Here is an 18,066-nt window from a genome sequence, read left to right on the forward strand (position 1 = left end):
GCAGGGCTGGGTTGGCACTTCAAAATAGTGTAGTTCTCCATGAAGTGAAGCCTCTAAATACTTTAACCATACACCCCAAACACTGTGCTTTAGAATACTTGTCTGAAAGTTAATGTATAAGACATCTTTGTTTTTGTCCTTAACAAAATGGCTTGGATTTTTTCCTTGCTGTCTGGAAAGATTGTCTCTTCCTCAGGAGCTGTCCTATCTAGAGAGGAGGAAAATATGGAGGCAAAAATAAGAACATTTCAGTTGCTCCATTTCTTATTCTTTCCAGGAATATAGTTTAGAGAGAAGACAGCCCAAACAATGCTTCAGCCAAAACTGGTTTCTTAAGTCAGGCTGGCTGAGAAATGCGAGAATTAAGAGTAGAGTTTTTAAATGGGGCAAAATTTGTCAGCTGAAACCCTGCAATTTCTGTCATTGGCCAGAAAAAACAGGCAAACTTAGGGATACCTAGAAGTCTTATGGAGAAATACTTTGCTGTTACTTGGTTGTTTTTTAAGCAATTAATTTTATTTTTGCAAAGGAGAGTAAAAAATTCTGAGGAGATGCATTTCTGGATAATATTCTTAAATCCTTACCTTCGCTCTACTGTTGACAAAACGAAATTAAAATGTTAAGTGAAACCTTTTAATGTTGTGTGAAATTGTGCTTCAAATAACTGTGTCTCAATTTACAGGCTCCAGACAAACATAATATCACACCACTCCTATCAGCAGTGTATGAGGGCCATGTTTCCTGTGTGAAATTGCTTCTGTCAAAGGTGAGAGACAAATGTTTAGAACAAGCTATCCATTAGCAAAGTATATCACTATGATATTTTTTTTTTTCAATAAGATTATGATGCTTGAGATAAGTTCAGAACATCAAACAAATGCTGTTTATTTTCCTAAACCAGAGAGGGTACTCTGATTACAGAGAAGATAGTTGAAGGAGAAAGTTCAGGACTTCTGCAGTGTAGCAAGAGTAATAGTGACCAGTAAGAGAGTATCCAGCTAGAGAGCAGTTAACAGCAAATCAGCCAAGAAAAAAAAAAAAAAAAGCATTCCTTCAGCACATGGGAAGGAGTGGGACTTAGCTTTGGCAGCTGCCTAAGTGTTTCATGTGATGGAATCTCCACTGTGAAGTTGCTCAGAGGTGTGGTTTCCCTCTGCTTTTGCCAGATGACTGAAAACCCATCTGGGTTGGCAGACTGAGGGCAAGTAAAAGTAGGAAGACAAGCTTTCTCTGTTGTAGAGCTTGTAAATTTTGTCCTGGGGAGAATAAGCTTAATCTGTTTCTGTTTTCCCTTTCATTCATATTACAAAGGTGATCCACTTTACAAAGCAGTAGTTAATTCAAGCAATGTTTTGTCTCCATTCATATGTGCTCCTTCTTGTTATGCCTTCCTTACTTTGAAAAGAGGAGGTTAACAGTACCTTTTCAGTATATAAACCCACTTAAATCATTTGGCCAAAGGATTTCATACTATGTAATGTTTTCATATGCCACTCTGAGATAAAGTTCTTCTTAACTGCCTTAATGCTGCATGAATTTCACTTCTCTGATCCTATCTAATGTTAGTTATGCCTTTCTGTGAAGAAATGCTGTGACTGTTAATTTAGGATTCAAATGGTACATCCAACTTGCTTAAATTTGTTGTGAGGACTGATCCTTCATTTAGGATCATTATATACACCTTACAAAAAAAGGTATCCTTTATCCCATGTTGTATTTCTTTCCATTTCTGTTTTGAAGTGTTTTGCATTCTAAATGAGTTGCTCAAATAATAAATAAGATGCCTCAAAACTTGAGTTCAAACATGAATTGTCTGGCAACTAGTAAGGGTTGTGCATTCATTGTATGTCTGTCAGCAAGGGCATTAAGGTCCTTCCTGAACCAGCTATTTTTCACACAGCTTGTGAGAATGTATTGATCTCTATACTTGGTACAATTTGAATGGCATTGGTTAAGTTCAGCAGTCATAAAGATGAGGCAATCTTACAAGATGTGCAGAATGTTATAGGAAAGTGAACTTGGACTAGGAGATGAGGTTAGAAAAATGTTACTGCAACTGGATAGTTTGGGAAGGCTTGTATTATTTTCAGATTTCTTCATGCAGAGCTAAATGTTGTACCACATCTGCTTGCTTCCATTCATATGGGCTAGCTGATGAAATATTTATGAACTGGAACTTTGCTCATCAGCTCACTCTGAGGCAGATCTTATATTAAGAGGTTGTTCTTTCTCTTAATATAGTTATCTTATGACCCTTGTTTGAACATCTGTGGTCACAACTTGTTCGTAACATAGTCTGATTTCATATGTTCTTTGATAGCAGATACCTGGGAGATCAGGTAGTTCAACCCTTATTGAAAGTTCTAAAAATTACTGACTGTTTAACTTTGACTGTTTAATGTTCTTCCCAGTTACTTTTGGAGTGGGGTATATTTTATTGTTACTCCAATTGCAGGACAAATATTGAATGTCTGATGTTAGTGTATGTAAATAGTGGAACTGCAGATGCAAATGATGGACCAATATATTTAAGATTTTTCTTCAAAGCTGTTCTTTGTTGCTTTTGTAAATACTACACTTCTACTTACTTCTAAGAAGCTTCATTATTTTACATGTACCTCCTTTCAGCTGCCTTCGTTTACCCTGTTAGTTGATCTCTTGCATATATGGCCTCTGTCATAGAATATCCCTTAAGCTGTTGGACTAGAAGTCAATAACCTCCTTAACATATTTTGAAAAAGGAAAACAAAAATAATGAATTTTTTTGTACTTTCACAACTTTTGAGAACCAATGAACAGTGACGCATATCTCCTTGGTCTGTTTGCATACCAGAAATATAAAAACGTTGGCAGTTTGATCAAGTTAAAATTATGTAATGAATAAAAGATTTTTCCTCCTCACCTGTTAGGATAGATTTAATATAAATGATTCTATGTTGGATGCAGTTGTTGATTTGGAAGTTGAATTGTTTTAAGCTAACATTCTGTACTGCCTTCTACAGTATATGAATTGTGGGGATGTTTGTAAATCTTCCATGTGAGACTGTTGAGCTATTGAGAGGAGGCGTATTCAAACAAATGTTTCAGACATTAATCAGACATAAAATGCAAAAAAATATACCTTAATAAAAATACCAAATATGAAAAAGGTTAGCTTAGTCAAGGTGACCTCTAGGATTTTTGTAAACTTTCTGTTACTGTAGAAGAATCATTCAGGTGGAAGTAAGGTGGTTATTCTTTCATGTAATGTGACTGCAGAACATTCTTTAAACAATCTTCCACTGAAAGCAGTAAAAGCATTAACAGTATTTGGGCATGATTCACTTTCAGAGGATAATAAATACATATAAATAGTAGAGACACTGAATCGAGATTCTAAGCTCTTAAACTGACTAGAATGATTAGAGTGCCCACTCGATCTTAAGGTGGAGTAGCCTGGACTGCTGCAAACTTGTGCTTTCTGATGTTGATATTGGTGATCATGCAGTTGCACAGTGAAACACAGCCAAGCTTCTTCTAAGTTCACATTAGAAATGGTTTACACTCATAAGAACTTAACTTGAAAAGTACTGGGGGAACTATGCTGGCTCTTATCAGTTCAGTCTTTACAAAAGTTTTTGATGTACATGTCACATGACTAATAGAATTCTCTGTAGAGGATACTAATAGTTAAAGCCATTCCACCAACTGTTGTCCCTTAAAAAGCAGCAATTTGTTTTATGGAATTTCAACTAACTTTCAACAAGGCTTTCCTATGATAAAGCACAGTTGTTACTCTTATTCCTCAGCAAGGAGTGTTTTAGGGTTCTTAGCTAATGCTTATCACACATGGAACTTGAATGCTGTGAGGATGCTGTGTCTAAAACAGAAATGACTTTTTGGAATAGTGAAGCCTGGTGGTTTATCTGGGAATCACTGGCAGCCCATATACAGCTGAACTGATAGAATCATAGAATCATTTAGGTTGGAAAAGACCCTTAAGATCATTGAGTCCAACCATAAACCTAACACTGCCAAGTCCACCACTAAACCATTTCCCTAAGTGCCACGTCTACACATCTTTTAAACACCTCTGGGGATGGTGACGCAACCACTTCCCTAGGCAGCCTGTTCCAGTGCTTGACAACCCTTTCAGTGAAGAAATTTTTCTTAATATCTAATCTAAACCTCCCCTGGCACAACTTGAGGCCTTTTCCTCTTGTCCTATCACTTCTTACCTTGGGAAAGACTGACACCCACCTTGCTACAACCTTCTTTCAGGTAGTTAATGGAGAGTGATAAGGTCTCCCCTGAGCCTCCTTTTCTCCAGACCAAACAATCGCAGTTCCCTCAGCTGCTCCTCATAGTACTTGTGCTCTAGACCCTTCACCAGCTTCATTGCCCTTCTTTGGATGTGCTCCAGTGCCTGTGATGGCTTTACACAGATCTGCATTTGAAATGTGCTGGAATATTTAAGGTTATAAAGAGAAAGAGTTGAGGCTTAGAATTTTTAAGGCACGTAGTTATGATATCTGGGCTACAAAGCTTTTAATAATCCATTGAAATCTGGCTGAGGCACTGGGTGTGATGTGTCAAAATTTGTCCTTCATATACATTGGCCTTTTACTGGTAAGTTGGAGGAAATTTTCCAAGGTTAGCATACGGTGTTAGGATGACTTTAAAGTAGTTCTAATTCTGTTCCCCATCACCCTTTTCAGCAGAAGAGTTCAGAATGGACACTGTAAAGACAAGCTAAAAAATAGCTCTTTCATTGGTCTGGCAATAAGATGCTCCTTTTCTCCTCAGAAGCTCAGTTATTAATTATAAATCTGATGGACCCATTCACATTTTTCTTATATTAAAGCAAGAACTGTCATGCTATTATATGCATTTATTGGACACACAGGTGACACTATTTTCCTTTCTTATGGAAAACTTAACTGTTAAACTATATTTGGAGTGACTACAGGAAGAACAAAACTAAAGATGTTGCTCTTAGACCTAAACTACTAGCTCTTTGTCCTTTTGATGTCCTCTCAGAAGCAGTACAAAGCCAATTCTAACTTTCAAGTAGTGTTCCCAGCCATTCTTGTTACAGCCCAAACCAGCTGACCAGTTCTTTTTCACTGGGGTTAGCAATGTGTCAGAATCAAATGGTATCACAGCTTCTGAGGAAGGAAGATTCCTCTGAGAACTGCCCACGTGTGAAGTTTTGTGTGAAGGCAGTGGAGGGAGAGATGTTTCAAATTCTCAAGAGCTCCCTGAAGCACCGGTCTGGTTTGACAGTACCACAGCAGGGTGATACCTTGGACAAGTCCTCTGTCTCAGAAGCAGAACTTTATTCTACAGTATTTGTAGGAATATGTTGAGGAAAATTGTAGAAAAATCAGGTTGGACTACATCTAACATGCAGGTTAAATAATTTTTAAAAAGTCTGGAAGGGACCCCAAGGGGTTATCTTCAAGTCATTTTTAAGAATGCCACTGTTGTAGTAGATGACTGACTGGCTTGTTCTCAAAGGCCTTTCCTCAGCCAACTTCAGTGTCTGCCGTTCCTTGAATATATTCAACTTTCCATCATGCTGGTGTTCAAGTCTCTGGAATAGAACTGTACATTGTTTGTCAAGTCATAGTATCACCACTGTTATGGAAGCATTACCTGTGGCTAGGTTTGGTCAGCTTCTGAATAAAATTACTGTGGCTGGGAGAGTTGTGTTGGCTTGCATACCCTTTATCTAAATCTTGTGGCTCTCAGGGTCTTGAAGGTATATAAAATTATATAAATAAGCTCCTTTCTGAAAATCCAGAAGATCTTACTAGCAACCTTAACTCTTAACTTGCTTAACTTTGTTTTGGGCATTCATAATTGTAGTAGGGAGATATAATTTAATATGCTGCTTTCTGAAGAAACAAAGTGGAAAAGTGTGCTATGTGATCTATAAATGGCTCCTTCCTTGGGCAATTTGAAATATTCTAGTGTTAAAGCAGTTTTTAAGGCTGTAGTTTGACAAAACAAAACATACAATGGTATAAGGAGTCTCTATGCTATCACCAGTCCCCTAAAATGGATTTTGTATGGCAGCATTTGGAAATGGGTGAGAAACCTAGGAAGACTTTACAAAACCCAGCATCATCAGTAGCCTTGTCAGGATTGATAAGGGTCTGTGGAGATGGGGGGGGTGACCTAATTAAGCAGGCATTGCCATTGGATGCTTTCTAACATACAGCCAAAGTGCAGTCACGTTTAAATCTGCCTAGCCAGATACTCGAGTTGTTTTCAGGATTTTAATTTGTGGTGTTCTGCAGCGGTTTTAATCATGTGAGAGTTAAGGAGTGCTTGTATGCAGTCTTTCTTGCCATACGGTGCCTTCAGTGTACGAGATGAGCATGCTGTCTACCAACATTAGGCTGCAGTCCCATGTTACAGCCAAGCCAATGCAAAGGCCTGCAGAACAGGTGATTGTGTTGAGTCTTTTAATCCTCCTACCTGCATATTCCTACTGCTTCCTCGCAATAGGACTGGCATTTACCTTGTTCATTTGTCCCTGTTGCAAGTTAATTTCTGTAGTTAGTTTCCTGCCAATTGAGGCTTCTAAGTTAAAGTTTTGTTGTGGATGTAGTTCCTTGTGTTAGTTTATGGAATTGGAGAAGCACTGGTGCCAATCAAGAGACAGAGCTGAGGTACCTTCAGTTTCACTTCAGCTGCTGCCTTGGGAATTTTTTCAGTGCTTTTGCAGTGTGACCTACCTGTTCGAGGGTAGTCTCCCAGGTTTGATTACAGTTTTTGGAGATGTACAGTAGAACCCAGTTTCTCTGTTCTACTGCTCACCTTGTCTCTGTGTTGTTCCTTTGTAAATGGCAGATGGTGTTTGCTTGTTGCCATGTACTAAATGCTTGCTCAGCTGTCTCTGTGGCACTGTTTTTGTAGGGGACAGATGAATTTCGGGTGAAATTTGAGAATGACACATGGAATAGATGGGAAGGATGAAGCTGGAGTCCCTTTAACCAACCCTGTAGTGTCCCATATACCCACAGTTGCCTTATACTATTAGTTGCAAAGGCACAAGTGGTCTCTCTCTCTCTCTCTCTCTCTCTTCCCCCCCCCCCCCCCCCCTTCATGTTTATTCTTGAAGAACTATGGGGAAAATATTTTTACAAGCCTATTTGTCATCATCATTTTGAAAGCCTGGTTTGATTTTTATTAGTTTTGATAAGCTAAAGAAACACCAGCTATTGTCATTTGACAGCAGTTACCTATGATATTGTCATATCTGAAGGATTAATGCATCCTTAAAACTTCTTTTCTAAGAAAAAAAATAGTCAAGGTTAAAGGTTATCTAGCCCTTGTGTAACTTTTGCCACAGCTGTATTCCTTTTTTTTGTTTGCTTGTTTGTTTGTTTCCATGCAAGTCTGTATTCCTTAGCTGTGCAGTCTAAGATCTGTGGAAATCTAAATTTGGCTAGAAGTTTATGTTGGGAGGCCTCTGTTTGGAAGTACCTGATCACAGGAAATCATGTTGTTTGGATGCATAGTTTCATTGCCTGGGAAATCTATTTGTAATTAAATATATACATTTTCTAAGAAAAGAAAGCTTCTCATTGCTTCATTTTAGCAATGAAAATAAAAATACTAAAAATTGTTATGAAGAAATGGGCTGGGCAAAATCCAAATACCCATTTGGGTTAATAACAATGGTTTTGACCTTTGTGTGGAAAGTAACATTCAGCTATAATTGTAGGTGGGAAGAGACTTTGAGGAGGCAAGAAGTGAAGTGAAATAGATGCTTGAAGAAGGAGCTGTAGTTGCATGTGCAGTGAGAAGGGGTTTCACTGGTAGAAGTAAGAAAGTCTAGAATATTATGCCCACCAAAAGAGTATACCATGCCGGTACCTCTCTTGTGCAGTTTCAGGGAACTGGAACTTACTACTTCTGGATAAGTTTAGATTTCATAGATCTTACTTCCTGCCTCTTCCCTCCCACTATCCCCCTAAGAATGCATTAAATTCTGTCTTGAGTCAACCATGGTTCCAAATTATGACATAGTTAACATTTTTCTAAACTATCTGGTGATCCTGTAGCATTTGGCTACATATTAAAAGTGGAGCAATACGAAAACTGCAGGAGAACTCCTTCCTTAATCTTGTTTGTGTTATAACACTTACTTTAGCTTTTCAAACTGCTGCCTCTGGAGGGGTATTAAGAGCTCCCTAAACCAAGTGATTTAGCTCCAAGTTTCTTCTTGGAATCCCTGCAAGCATTTAAAATGTGATTTTTCTGTGAAAGGCAGGTAAATCCCGTAACATTTGGTTTGACCTTGGAAAGTACATTCATCAAAAATGGTGAATTAAGTACTGTGAAGAAGAATAATTATTTGATGGAATTTCCTGGTGGGTTTTACAGGAAGTATTTGAAATGTGATTTTAATATTCATTAGTGGTTGTAGCTGAGTACTCCATCAGGTTTAAGCAGTAATTTTGCAGCTTCAGAAAGCTAACAGCTCTATAATGCTGCTTTTACTTTTTGGTAGATCCTTTGTTCAGTATTGAAGTTGGTGACAATGTTTTAGGTTTTAGGGGTTTTTTCCCAAGTTCACCTATTTTAATGGTTGCATGGATTTAACCCCCAATATTTTGTTTGGTTTTTTTCTATGCATGAAGCATAGCAAAAAACATTTTGTTGAATTACGGTTTTATGATTAAGGTACTCTGAACTGTAGCTTCACATACTACCATAATTTGTGTTGGTATTCAAGTTCAGACATTTCTTCCAATATGAAAAAAACAGATATAACCAACATGTTTTATTTATACAAAATAACAGTAACTTGCATTGTTTTAAACAAAGTGTGAAGTAGTTACATGACTTTGATCTCCTAACCACAGTTCACATATAGGATTACTGATAAACTCCTAACATAATTTAAAAGTAGATATATTATACTCTTCCAAAGGTAGTTTCTCAAAAGGGCCTTTGTTACACACTTTCTTCTGAAGTTAGCATTTCAGTGAGGACTTCCTGATGCCTTGTTCAGATGTTTTAACTTTGGATTCGGCAATGCTCAGTTTGATTTATTGCACTATAAGAAACTTAGATACAGTTTGAAAACTTTAAAAGTTGAGATTACAAATGATTGTTTTCAAACACTGCTGTTGTGCTAATCATAGTGATCAGCCATAATCAATTACTGTCATGATTTTGACAGATTGGATTCATTAACTGGTTTTCACCATTGCACGGCTGTGGTCATCTCTGATGGTTCAGGCCTGCCCAATATGAACTAAAACATTGATAATGTAGTAATTTAATCTTAAAGATCAAAACCAGAGTTTTTGTTGACATGTTTAAAATGTTCAAATAGAGTCACTCCTTCCAAACCTGTGGGGATTAAAGCTCCAATGTTGGTCTGAAATCACCAATTTGTTATAAAACTGTAAAACATACTGAAGTGGGGAAAAAATAAAAATGTGAGGTTTCATACTTGAAACTTTTCTGTACATTAGAAAAGATTGTACCTTCCATTTGGGCGCAAGATTTTAATGTTTAGATTAACAAACAGCTGCTACATGTATGGTAGATCAGCCTCCAAAAAGCTTAATTAACCTACTATTACCAGTAGATAATAATAAAATATCATATTAATTCTCAAAAATTGAAAGACTCCAAGTACTGAAATACACAGTGGGTGAAGATGTTTTTTACTGCCCTCCACAAGGGATGGATGAATTTACTAAAGTAGAATGAGTTAAATCTTAAGGTGTTATGGCTACCAGAAGTAGTGTAAACACTCTAGGTCAGAGTTGAAAAATGTTTTTCTAACAAATGCTTTTTTTGGTCAGGCTAGAGATCAAAATACTGTATCCTTAAAACATATGTTTTGAAGAATTCATTTTGCCTATTTCTACAAAACTGCTGTGTTTTATAATCCTTCCTTTTCAAACTATCAAACCTTACTTATACAGTATATAGCCTAGAAATAGTTTTGGGAATTCTTAGTATTATGAAAATGTGTGGAATATCATATCACAGACATCCCAAAGAGTAGACCTATGGAGCTTTGCAGAGCGATACCTAAAACTGCTCTATCAGCATCTCAGTTTCAGTTGAAAATGCTGGTTTGCTATGACTTACTGTAATACGTGAAAGTAATTAGCTTTGGTCTAAAGAGCACTTCTTGCTTAAAGTTCAAAGGTAGGGCTTGTTGTCTTACTACTACATTAACAGTAGTTAATCCTTTTTATTAACCTTAAAATATTTTTCTAGGAATTTGAGGCATATTAAAATAGCCTTTGTAATTTTAAACAGTAAAGTTGTTTGCAGCATGTTGTGACCTCAAAGTGAAGCAAAAATGTCGTATCTTGTGTTCATTTTTTCATTTCTGCCTTTTCAGTACTATTAATAATGTTAAATAACATAATATTGGAAGATACTGTACTGTTAGGGAGGAAATAAGGTTTTAGTAGCTTTTGACAAAGTCAGAACTGAATTGTCTTCCAAAATACCAGGGTTTTTATTTTGTTCATGTTATGTACCAGCATCCTACAAAACAAAATAACAGATAAAGTAATGAGTACTAAGAACTGGACTGAAACAACATCAGTCATTGTATTTCAGTTTGCTTTTATTTTTTTGAGGGATAGTGGATTTAAGGGATACCTATTTGAAAAGCAGAAAGATGTATAAAATTCAGATTGTTCCATGTTTTTCTTTAAGAATCTTATATATGATTTTGTAATGTAAAAAGATTTTTTTTTAATGTAGGAGAAACCAACATCATGTTACAATGGACAATCAAACCATTCTGAGTGCTTCTAATGGAGGATGATGTTTGTTTGAAAGATGCAACAAATCTCATCCATTTGTTCAGTTTTGAAAATAGTTCTGCTTTCTGCAAATATCTAATGCAATTTGATTTCTGCTGTCTACTAAAAACGTGTTATAAGAAATATCCAATTGAGTTACGCAATTCAGCACCCTTTTTTTCTCCTCTGACAGTGGCAAAAGGGATGCCATTTGGGAAGAGTTGTATGACCACTTCTGCTCACTTATTCCCCTCATTCATAGTTGTTGTAGTGAGGGTTTTAGATGTACACACATCTGTGCCTGTAAGAAGTGATTATAGATTTGTTGTCCATGAATTCATCAATATTCTTTTTGAACAAGCTGACATCTGCCTCTGTAACTTCATCTGGCAACTTGTTCTGGAAGTTTGCTGCTTGCTGTGTAAGCCAGTCTTCTACCAGCTTCATTATGTGCCCCTAATTCTGGTTTCACAGTGTTTGGTGACAGCTCTGCATTGCCTTTATCTGCTACCTTCATGTTGTTTTTTTTTTCTGAACTGCAATTGTACCCTAGTAACTATTGTACTGCCTTCAGAGCATGTTTTAACATTTGTGCTTTGCCCAATGGCTTAAGAGGGCACATGTTCTTGTTTGTTATTACCCTACCAAAGAAAGAGAGTTTATAAATATATGTGTGTATTTTGAGAAAAGAACATAATGCAATCATAAAATGTTAATAGCTTTTTACTTTGGGGAAGTAGAGAATACTGCAGAATCATTGTACTTCTATGAACTTTTCATTAAACTTGCTTCCAGGCAGTGTTATCTTGACCTGAACTTTATTATTTCCTTCTTGTTCTATCGAATGCAGGCAGAAATCTTTCTGCCTAGCTAAGGGGCCCTTCTCCTAATTTATTAACACTGAGTTTATTAAACGGTGTCCTGCTTAGGTAGTCATGACCCTCTTATCCTACATTCAGTAAAGCTGTTTTAGAAACTCAGATCTTGCATATCTGTAACTTTCTGAAGTACAAATATACATGAGGGTGGAAAGCAGTCCTTTGTCTAAACTAAAAGTTCCCTTTAAAGTTACTTCAGTTAACAGTTATATCTTTTATACCCTAAATGCCGATACATTGGTGGAGAGTTTTATAAGTTAAGGTTCTTTAAACTCTGATTTCAAGATGAATACTGGCAAGTCAGTTACTGCATAGTTCCATTTTTCTTCAAGTCTAAGTTCCTTCAGGTTTTCTGAGCTTAACATCAAATAACAGCTTTGAAGCCCTTTTGATTTCCACATGGATTCTAATCTGAGAGTGCTATCTAAACAGTAGAAATAATCAACACCTGCAAAAGAAGCCAGTGCTATTTTCATGTTACCTTTCTTCTCCCAGGAGAACTAAGATTGTAACTGTCGAATACCTGTTAAATCTCTCAGGTTTTTTTAGGGGAAAAATAAATGTTTCACAAGCAATGGGTTTCAGTGTTTTCAGCCTAAGCATGTGTTTGCAATGACCTTGCACTTCTTGGGAACAGACCAATTCAGCTCATGTTTATACCTAACAGAACAGTGATACTGCAGCATACAGCATGCTGTTTGGGCCAAGGATGTTACACAGTGACAGGAGAGAGGTGAATGTTACAATTGCTTCTGTCACTGGAGTGAATTCATTGCATGTGCACAAAATGTGTGCCTGTATTCTGCTACCTGAAAGGTACTAGAGAAAATGAGCTGCCTGGAAGGACTTACTGCAATTATAAGTATTCCTCTCTGAATTCTTTACTGGAGTTCTCAAGACAATTTTATTTTCCCAGGCTCTTTCTCTGATAGCAGCAGACTGTCTCCCTGCCCCACAGCTTATTGCCACCAAACAAAACAGTCCGTTCAGCTCATTTCTTGCACTGAGGGTCCCTAGGGGCTGCACAGAAGATGAACAGCTCCAACAAGATCAGTTTGGCCAGTGGACCACAAGATGGGCACTGCTGCCTTGGAAACCACTGTAAAACCATCTGTTTAGAATGGCAGATTGAATATTTACAAGTAAAGAGAGCAGAGGTTTCAAAGAGGGAAATACTCTATGTTGTGAAAAGTGGTATTGGGAGCAAATCATAGTAATATGAGATCCAGTTTATTAGATTGTTAGAAATAGTTATAATGGGAAGTTTAGTGGGCTGAGAGTTGTTTTGGGAACAGACATGGTATTATGTATGGAAGCTTAGTGGTGTTTTATGTGTATAATCTTTTATCAGTAAAGGAGGTCTGGAAATTCTAGCTCCATTATGTTCTTAGAAAACTATTGTATGTCCTTAATAGTAACTATTAATCTGTGCACTTCCTTCCTTGTAATGTAATTGAGAAGAGATTTGTACTTTAATCTACAGAGAGTTTATACATAAACTAAAGACAAACCTCTGCTGTACATGCTCTTGACAAAGTGTGTCTGTACCCACAGTGTTTTTCCTATCATTTGATGGAGCAAATACACATTTTTAAAGTGAGACTTGCATATCTTCTCAAGAAGAGTTATTCTGGAATCTAATCTTATTTTCAGGAAACATGTCTATCTCTGTAGTCAGTCCTGTGTTCTCTAATAACTTTTATCCCTTTAACTACCCTATTTATAATTTAGTCTGGGTTTTCCCTTTTATGTATATGACTATGCAGTGCTCAAAGCAAACATGACTAGTTAATCACTCTTTGCTTTTCTTCTGCTCTCCTTCCATAATTCTGGCACTGAGGCTGTGTTTGTGCTTACTATTCTGCAGTTTGTCTAGTTGGTGCATTTCTGTTATCCTCTATCCTCCTGTTGCCTCCCTTTTCTGTTTTGTTGCCTTTTAGGTGTAAACAAACAAACTTGATCAGTTTTGGACTTGGAATGATTTTGTGGTGGGTTTTTTTCCTATGTAGCAATAGGGGTTTTTTCAAAATGGGAGAGAAGCACAATCCTAGATGGATGTAGTCTTTTACGATATAGAAAGAAAATAGTATGATTTGTTAGTAAGTTCTTCCAGACATTACCTAATTTAGCATGTGAAAAAGCTTGTTGCGCCATAGATTTCATAGAAGTGTGTAACACTGAATTCTTGCATTCATAAGAGTAGTTGCTGGAAACTAACAAGAAAAAATTCCTTCTGTTTCTATCCAAGATTAATTGATAATTTGATGATCTTGCACCTTGCTGTGTGACAAGTTATGTGACTTTTTTTTTTTTCTAGTTCTAAAGTATAAAGTTTGAAACTTAGATCAGCTACATGCCAAATACTTTTGTACATAAATCTTGCCTGTTTGGTTTCTAAATGAAAACAATGCACTGTACTAAAAAGTTGTATGTAATCAATGTAATTATCCAATGTAAGTAACTGTTGTGACATATTTAATACTAATACAGCCTGGCTTTATGAATTGACAGTCCTTCTCAATGTCTTTACAGGGTGCTGATAAGACTGTGAAAGGCCCAGATGGACTAACTGCCTTTGAAGCCACTGACAACCAGGCAATCAAAACTCTTCTTCAGTGACGGATGGACTGATATCTTATATGTCTCTCCTGTGGCCTCACACTGCTGCCTGTCTGTCACTCTTTGCATCTTCCAGCTTCTTCAGCTAAATACTTCGGGGGGAGGGAAATTCTTTATGAATCAGACTAGTTAGGGGCTTGTGTCAAAGATAATCTGGAGAGGGTTGAAAACTATTATGAACAGTCTCCCTCTAGGACTTCTTTTCAGTGCACAATCTCTTCCCATTTCTAGTGAAAATGGAAGAAGGAAGACAGACCATGATCTTGAATTTTTGGCTTGTAAACCTCCTAGGTTAGTACTAAGATTTTTGTTGAAAGATTCCTTTAGATGGAAGTACTGTGCTATGTACCTGAAACTAATTGTGAAGGAGACAATAGTCCAATGCTATTAGTATCTGCCATAATCTGAAGTGTAGTAATGTAGGTGGCTGAGTTGCTTTTCTCTCTTTTCTCTCAGTGGGTAGCTTTATTCTTCTTCTGCCTAAAGCTTACGTTGCAGTTTTGAGGACTTTTGATACTAGTTATTGGAACTGTTCTTTATATTGACTAATTGGATATCACACTAATGTTTTTCTGACTCTTGAGTAAACCAGGAAAGATCAGTTGAGGCATGGTGACATTACACTCCAGAATATCTGCCAAGGTACTTTTGGATGCTTGAATTTGAGGTTTTTCTTTCCCATGTTTGTTCTAGTCCAGGACAGACATTTTAAGCAACTGGTTTTGAGAGAGTTCAAAATGTCACTGTAGTTATTTCCAAAAGGATTGTAAGGTGGAATTTCTTTACTCACCATGTCAGCATAAAATTTATAGACACACGCAAAAGCTACAGGCTGTTTGGTACGCAAGGATAATCAAGTCAAATGTGGAAAACAAACAGTAATTATTTAGACATTCATATCGGGTGAATATTGTTGCTAAACTCTTCTGGTAAACTTTTAAAATACATGTAAGCTTTCTAAGTTCAGGTGTTAGGACCAGGAAGATGTACAAGTAGAAGTCTTAACTTGCTCTAACTACTGGAGGGGAAAAAAAAAAAAAAAGCTTTTAATTGTGCATATCTTTGAATCGGTGTTTCATTGTTGGCTGAATGAACCTCTTAAATTTTGTCAAGGCATGGGACTTATTCTGAAAGTTCCCAGTGCAACCATACCACATTAACCATTGACTTTTAGATAAGACTTACTATACCAGTAAGTGTGGCAGTACTATGACAGCCTTGATAATTTGTGGGAAGGAATTTAATGATGATGTAGAGATTCCCGTCACATCTTATGGTCCTCAGGAATGTCTGAGCTTTTGGCTTTCATCTTGAAAACTTTCATTAGACTGCTGGTTCACCCAAAACTGAACAGGTTTTATAACAGAAAAGTGTATACTGCAGACTATACATCTTCCTCTTTTTTGGAATACAGATTTCAAACTTTCTGATAACATACACAATACAGAAAACAAATGTATATAATGTCTCATGCTGAATTCTTCAACGAAAGTAGCTGATATTATTTTGGTATCACTGTTGAAATTGAGAGGATATGTAGAAGTAGGCTGGTGACTACCACTCATATTTAACGGAGACTTAGTTTTACTTGAATCATGTTGTATGTTATGATTGAATGTCTCAGCTATAAAAGGCCTTGCATTTAGACTGTAAAATGAGGGCAGAAACAGATTTACGTGTACACATCCCATAAGAAAAGCGATAGAGAAAACAATCAACTCTGGCCATAAACTGTACAGTGCAATTACTCTTTGCTTCTTGGAGATGGGTGGCAAGGAAGAGCAGAAGGGTTGGAAATCAGTGATAAATCTATTGGTGAGCTGCTGATGAAAGAACAAGGGTGTTTGATGAACAGTGCTTTTAATGACTATTTAAAGAGAACTCTTTAATCTTATCTCTGATCAGTGCTGGATTGTCATGTCATTGTAATAGTGTGAACACAGACTATAGGTTTAACTCTTTATTCAGCTATGAAAGTAACCATCTTTGGCATAAATCTGCCTCCATATTATGCTATTAAATACTTAGCTATTAAAATACTAGTCTAGAAAACTGCAATCTGTTTTTATGTGGAAAACTTGATTATTCAAGTATTTTGTGTTGATTAGTGTCAAGTTGGCCATAGTTGTGTTTTGGGTTTTTTTTTCCTCTGTATTCTTTCCCGCCCTGCCCCTCAACTCTCATTTAAGTGAGCATTATTGTAGTAAAGAAACATCATCTTTGTACTAACTCTTCTGGTGATTCACCGAGGCAATTTTGCCTCCCTTTTTCTACAATTATGTGGACACCTTATTTTTTCTTACTTCACTTGAGGTGGGGGGGTGGGGGAGGGATGTAAACAAACTTCAGTGAGACAAGTGTCAATTTGGCTGTAATATATACCCAAGATGCCTTTCGAGATAGTTAAAAGATGGCATTATGGCATTTAATGTTTGGCTCATAAAGAAGAAATACTTTTTTGCTTTTTGTACTACATAAGAGGTGACTGATCATTTTGCCCAGGATTTAAAAAAAAAAAAAAAGTCATAATAAAAGCTTAAGCTTTTGTAATTGTCTAGAAACTGGGCTAGTGCATTTGTACCCTTCTTGTTAGCTATATTGTGGAAAAAAATAATGGGTGGCTGCCTCTATCTTTGAGTATGTCCTAACTAGGTGAAAATACCAAACTGTAACTTATTTTACATTCTGTAAACAGAATTTACATACTTTGTCAGACTGGAATCACATATACTTGGAAATCCACTCTTCTTAAACCTTTTCCTTTTGAAATTTGTGTTGAATAAGTTATAACCTTAAGTATATTTTGGATTTTGTACCTTCTGCTTCTTTTTCTTGAGGGGGAGCAAATGGGAAAAGGAGAACGGTAGTTAAATGGAGCTTCATCCTTGAACACAACATTGAATTATTTGTAGAAGAGGCTGGTAAGAATGGAGTGTCCTAGGTCAAGCAATTGCAGTGTTGCATGCAAAATTTCAAAATGAACTTGTCTTAATTATATTTTGTAAATGGATAAACAATCATCTTTCTACGCAGTGATGGAAGAAAATTAGTGCTCTGTGCATTTTGATATTTGACTTCCTCTTTTCACCATTGTTAACTGTTTTGACACAGTTGGGTTCATCATTATCATGGTTCATAGACATCAGAATGCTAAATGATACTGTATTTTTAAGTTTGTGTTGCAAGAATGAATGGAATAAACTTGAATTGTGCGATATGAGAATGTAGAGTTTTATTTCCCCTTCTACTCCTGTGTTTTATTAATCTCTGGCTACAACATTTGTTTTTTTTTTTTTTTTGCCTTGAAGGCATCTAAGCTCCAGCTCACATGTACAGTGATTGAAATGTTGAGGTACTTAGAAGACTTAAATGTGAAATGGAAGCTGCTTTGAGAACTAAATATATGAAGTTGTTTTTCTGTGTGTTTGTTTGTTTTTTTTTTTAATTACATCCATTTAAAAGAGGGTTTAATTAATTCTGTGGTCATCTTGTCTGCATTTCCTGCTTAAATGGTAATGCGTAATGTTGAAGGTCTCTTCCTCATGTTAAAGTCTAAGAGACAGTCGGTAGATAGAGGGATGTGCCTCCCATTACCTGTAAAGACTAAAGTAATTTATTCTCCTCTTCATCAAAGAAACTGAAATAATTACTTACAGAAAGCACAGCTGAAGTATAAATAAAATTATACGGAAATGTGTATTCATTATTCTTGTTGCATCTTTATGGTGACTTTGTCAGAACTTCCTTTTATAACTTTGCTTGTCAGGAGACATTTAGCTCCAATTGCTTGA

General features: G+C 36.6%; 1 protein-coding gene across 1 annotated transcript in view; it reads left to right on the forward strand.

The window, feature by feature from the left end:
- Positions 1-17,490, forward strand: part of MTPN (myotrophin) — a 43,920-nt gene extending 26,430 nt beyond the window's left edge. The window contains exons 3-4 of the mRNA XM_030041081.2: positions 683-766; positions 14,189-17,490. Coding sequence (XP_029896941.1) covers positions 683-766; positions 14,189-14,275 — 171 coding nt within the window. The 3' untranslated portion in view covers positions 14,276-17,490. The remainder of the gene's footprint in view (positions 1-682; positions 767-14,188) is intronic.
- The last annotated feature ends 576 nt before the right edge of the window (positions 17,491-18,066 follow it).

The sequence above is a fragment of the Aquila chrysaetos genome, chromosome 17 (genome assembly GCF_900496995.4).
Source record: "Aquila chrysaetos chrysaetos chromosome 17, bAquChr1.4, whole genome shotgun sequence".
Lineage (NCBI taxonomy): Eukaryota > Metazoa > Chordata > Aves > Accipitriformes > Accipitridae > Aquila > Aquila chrysaetos.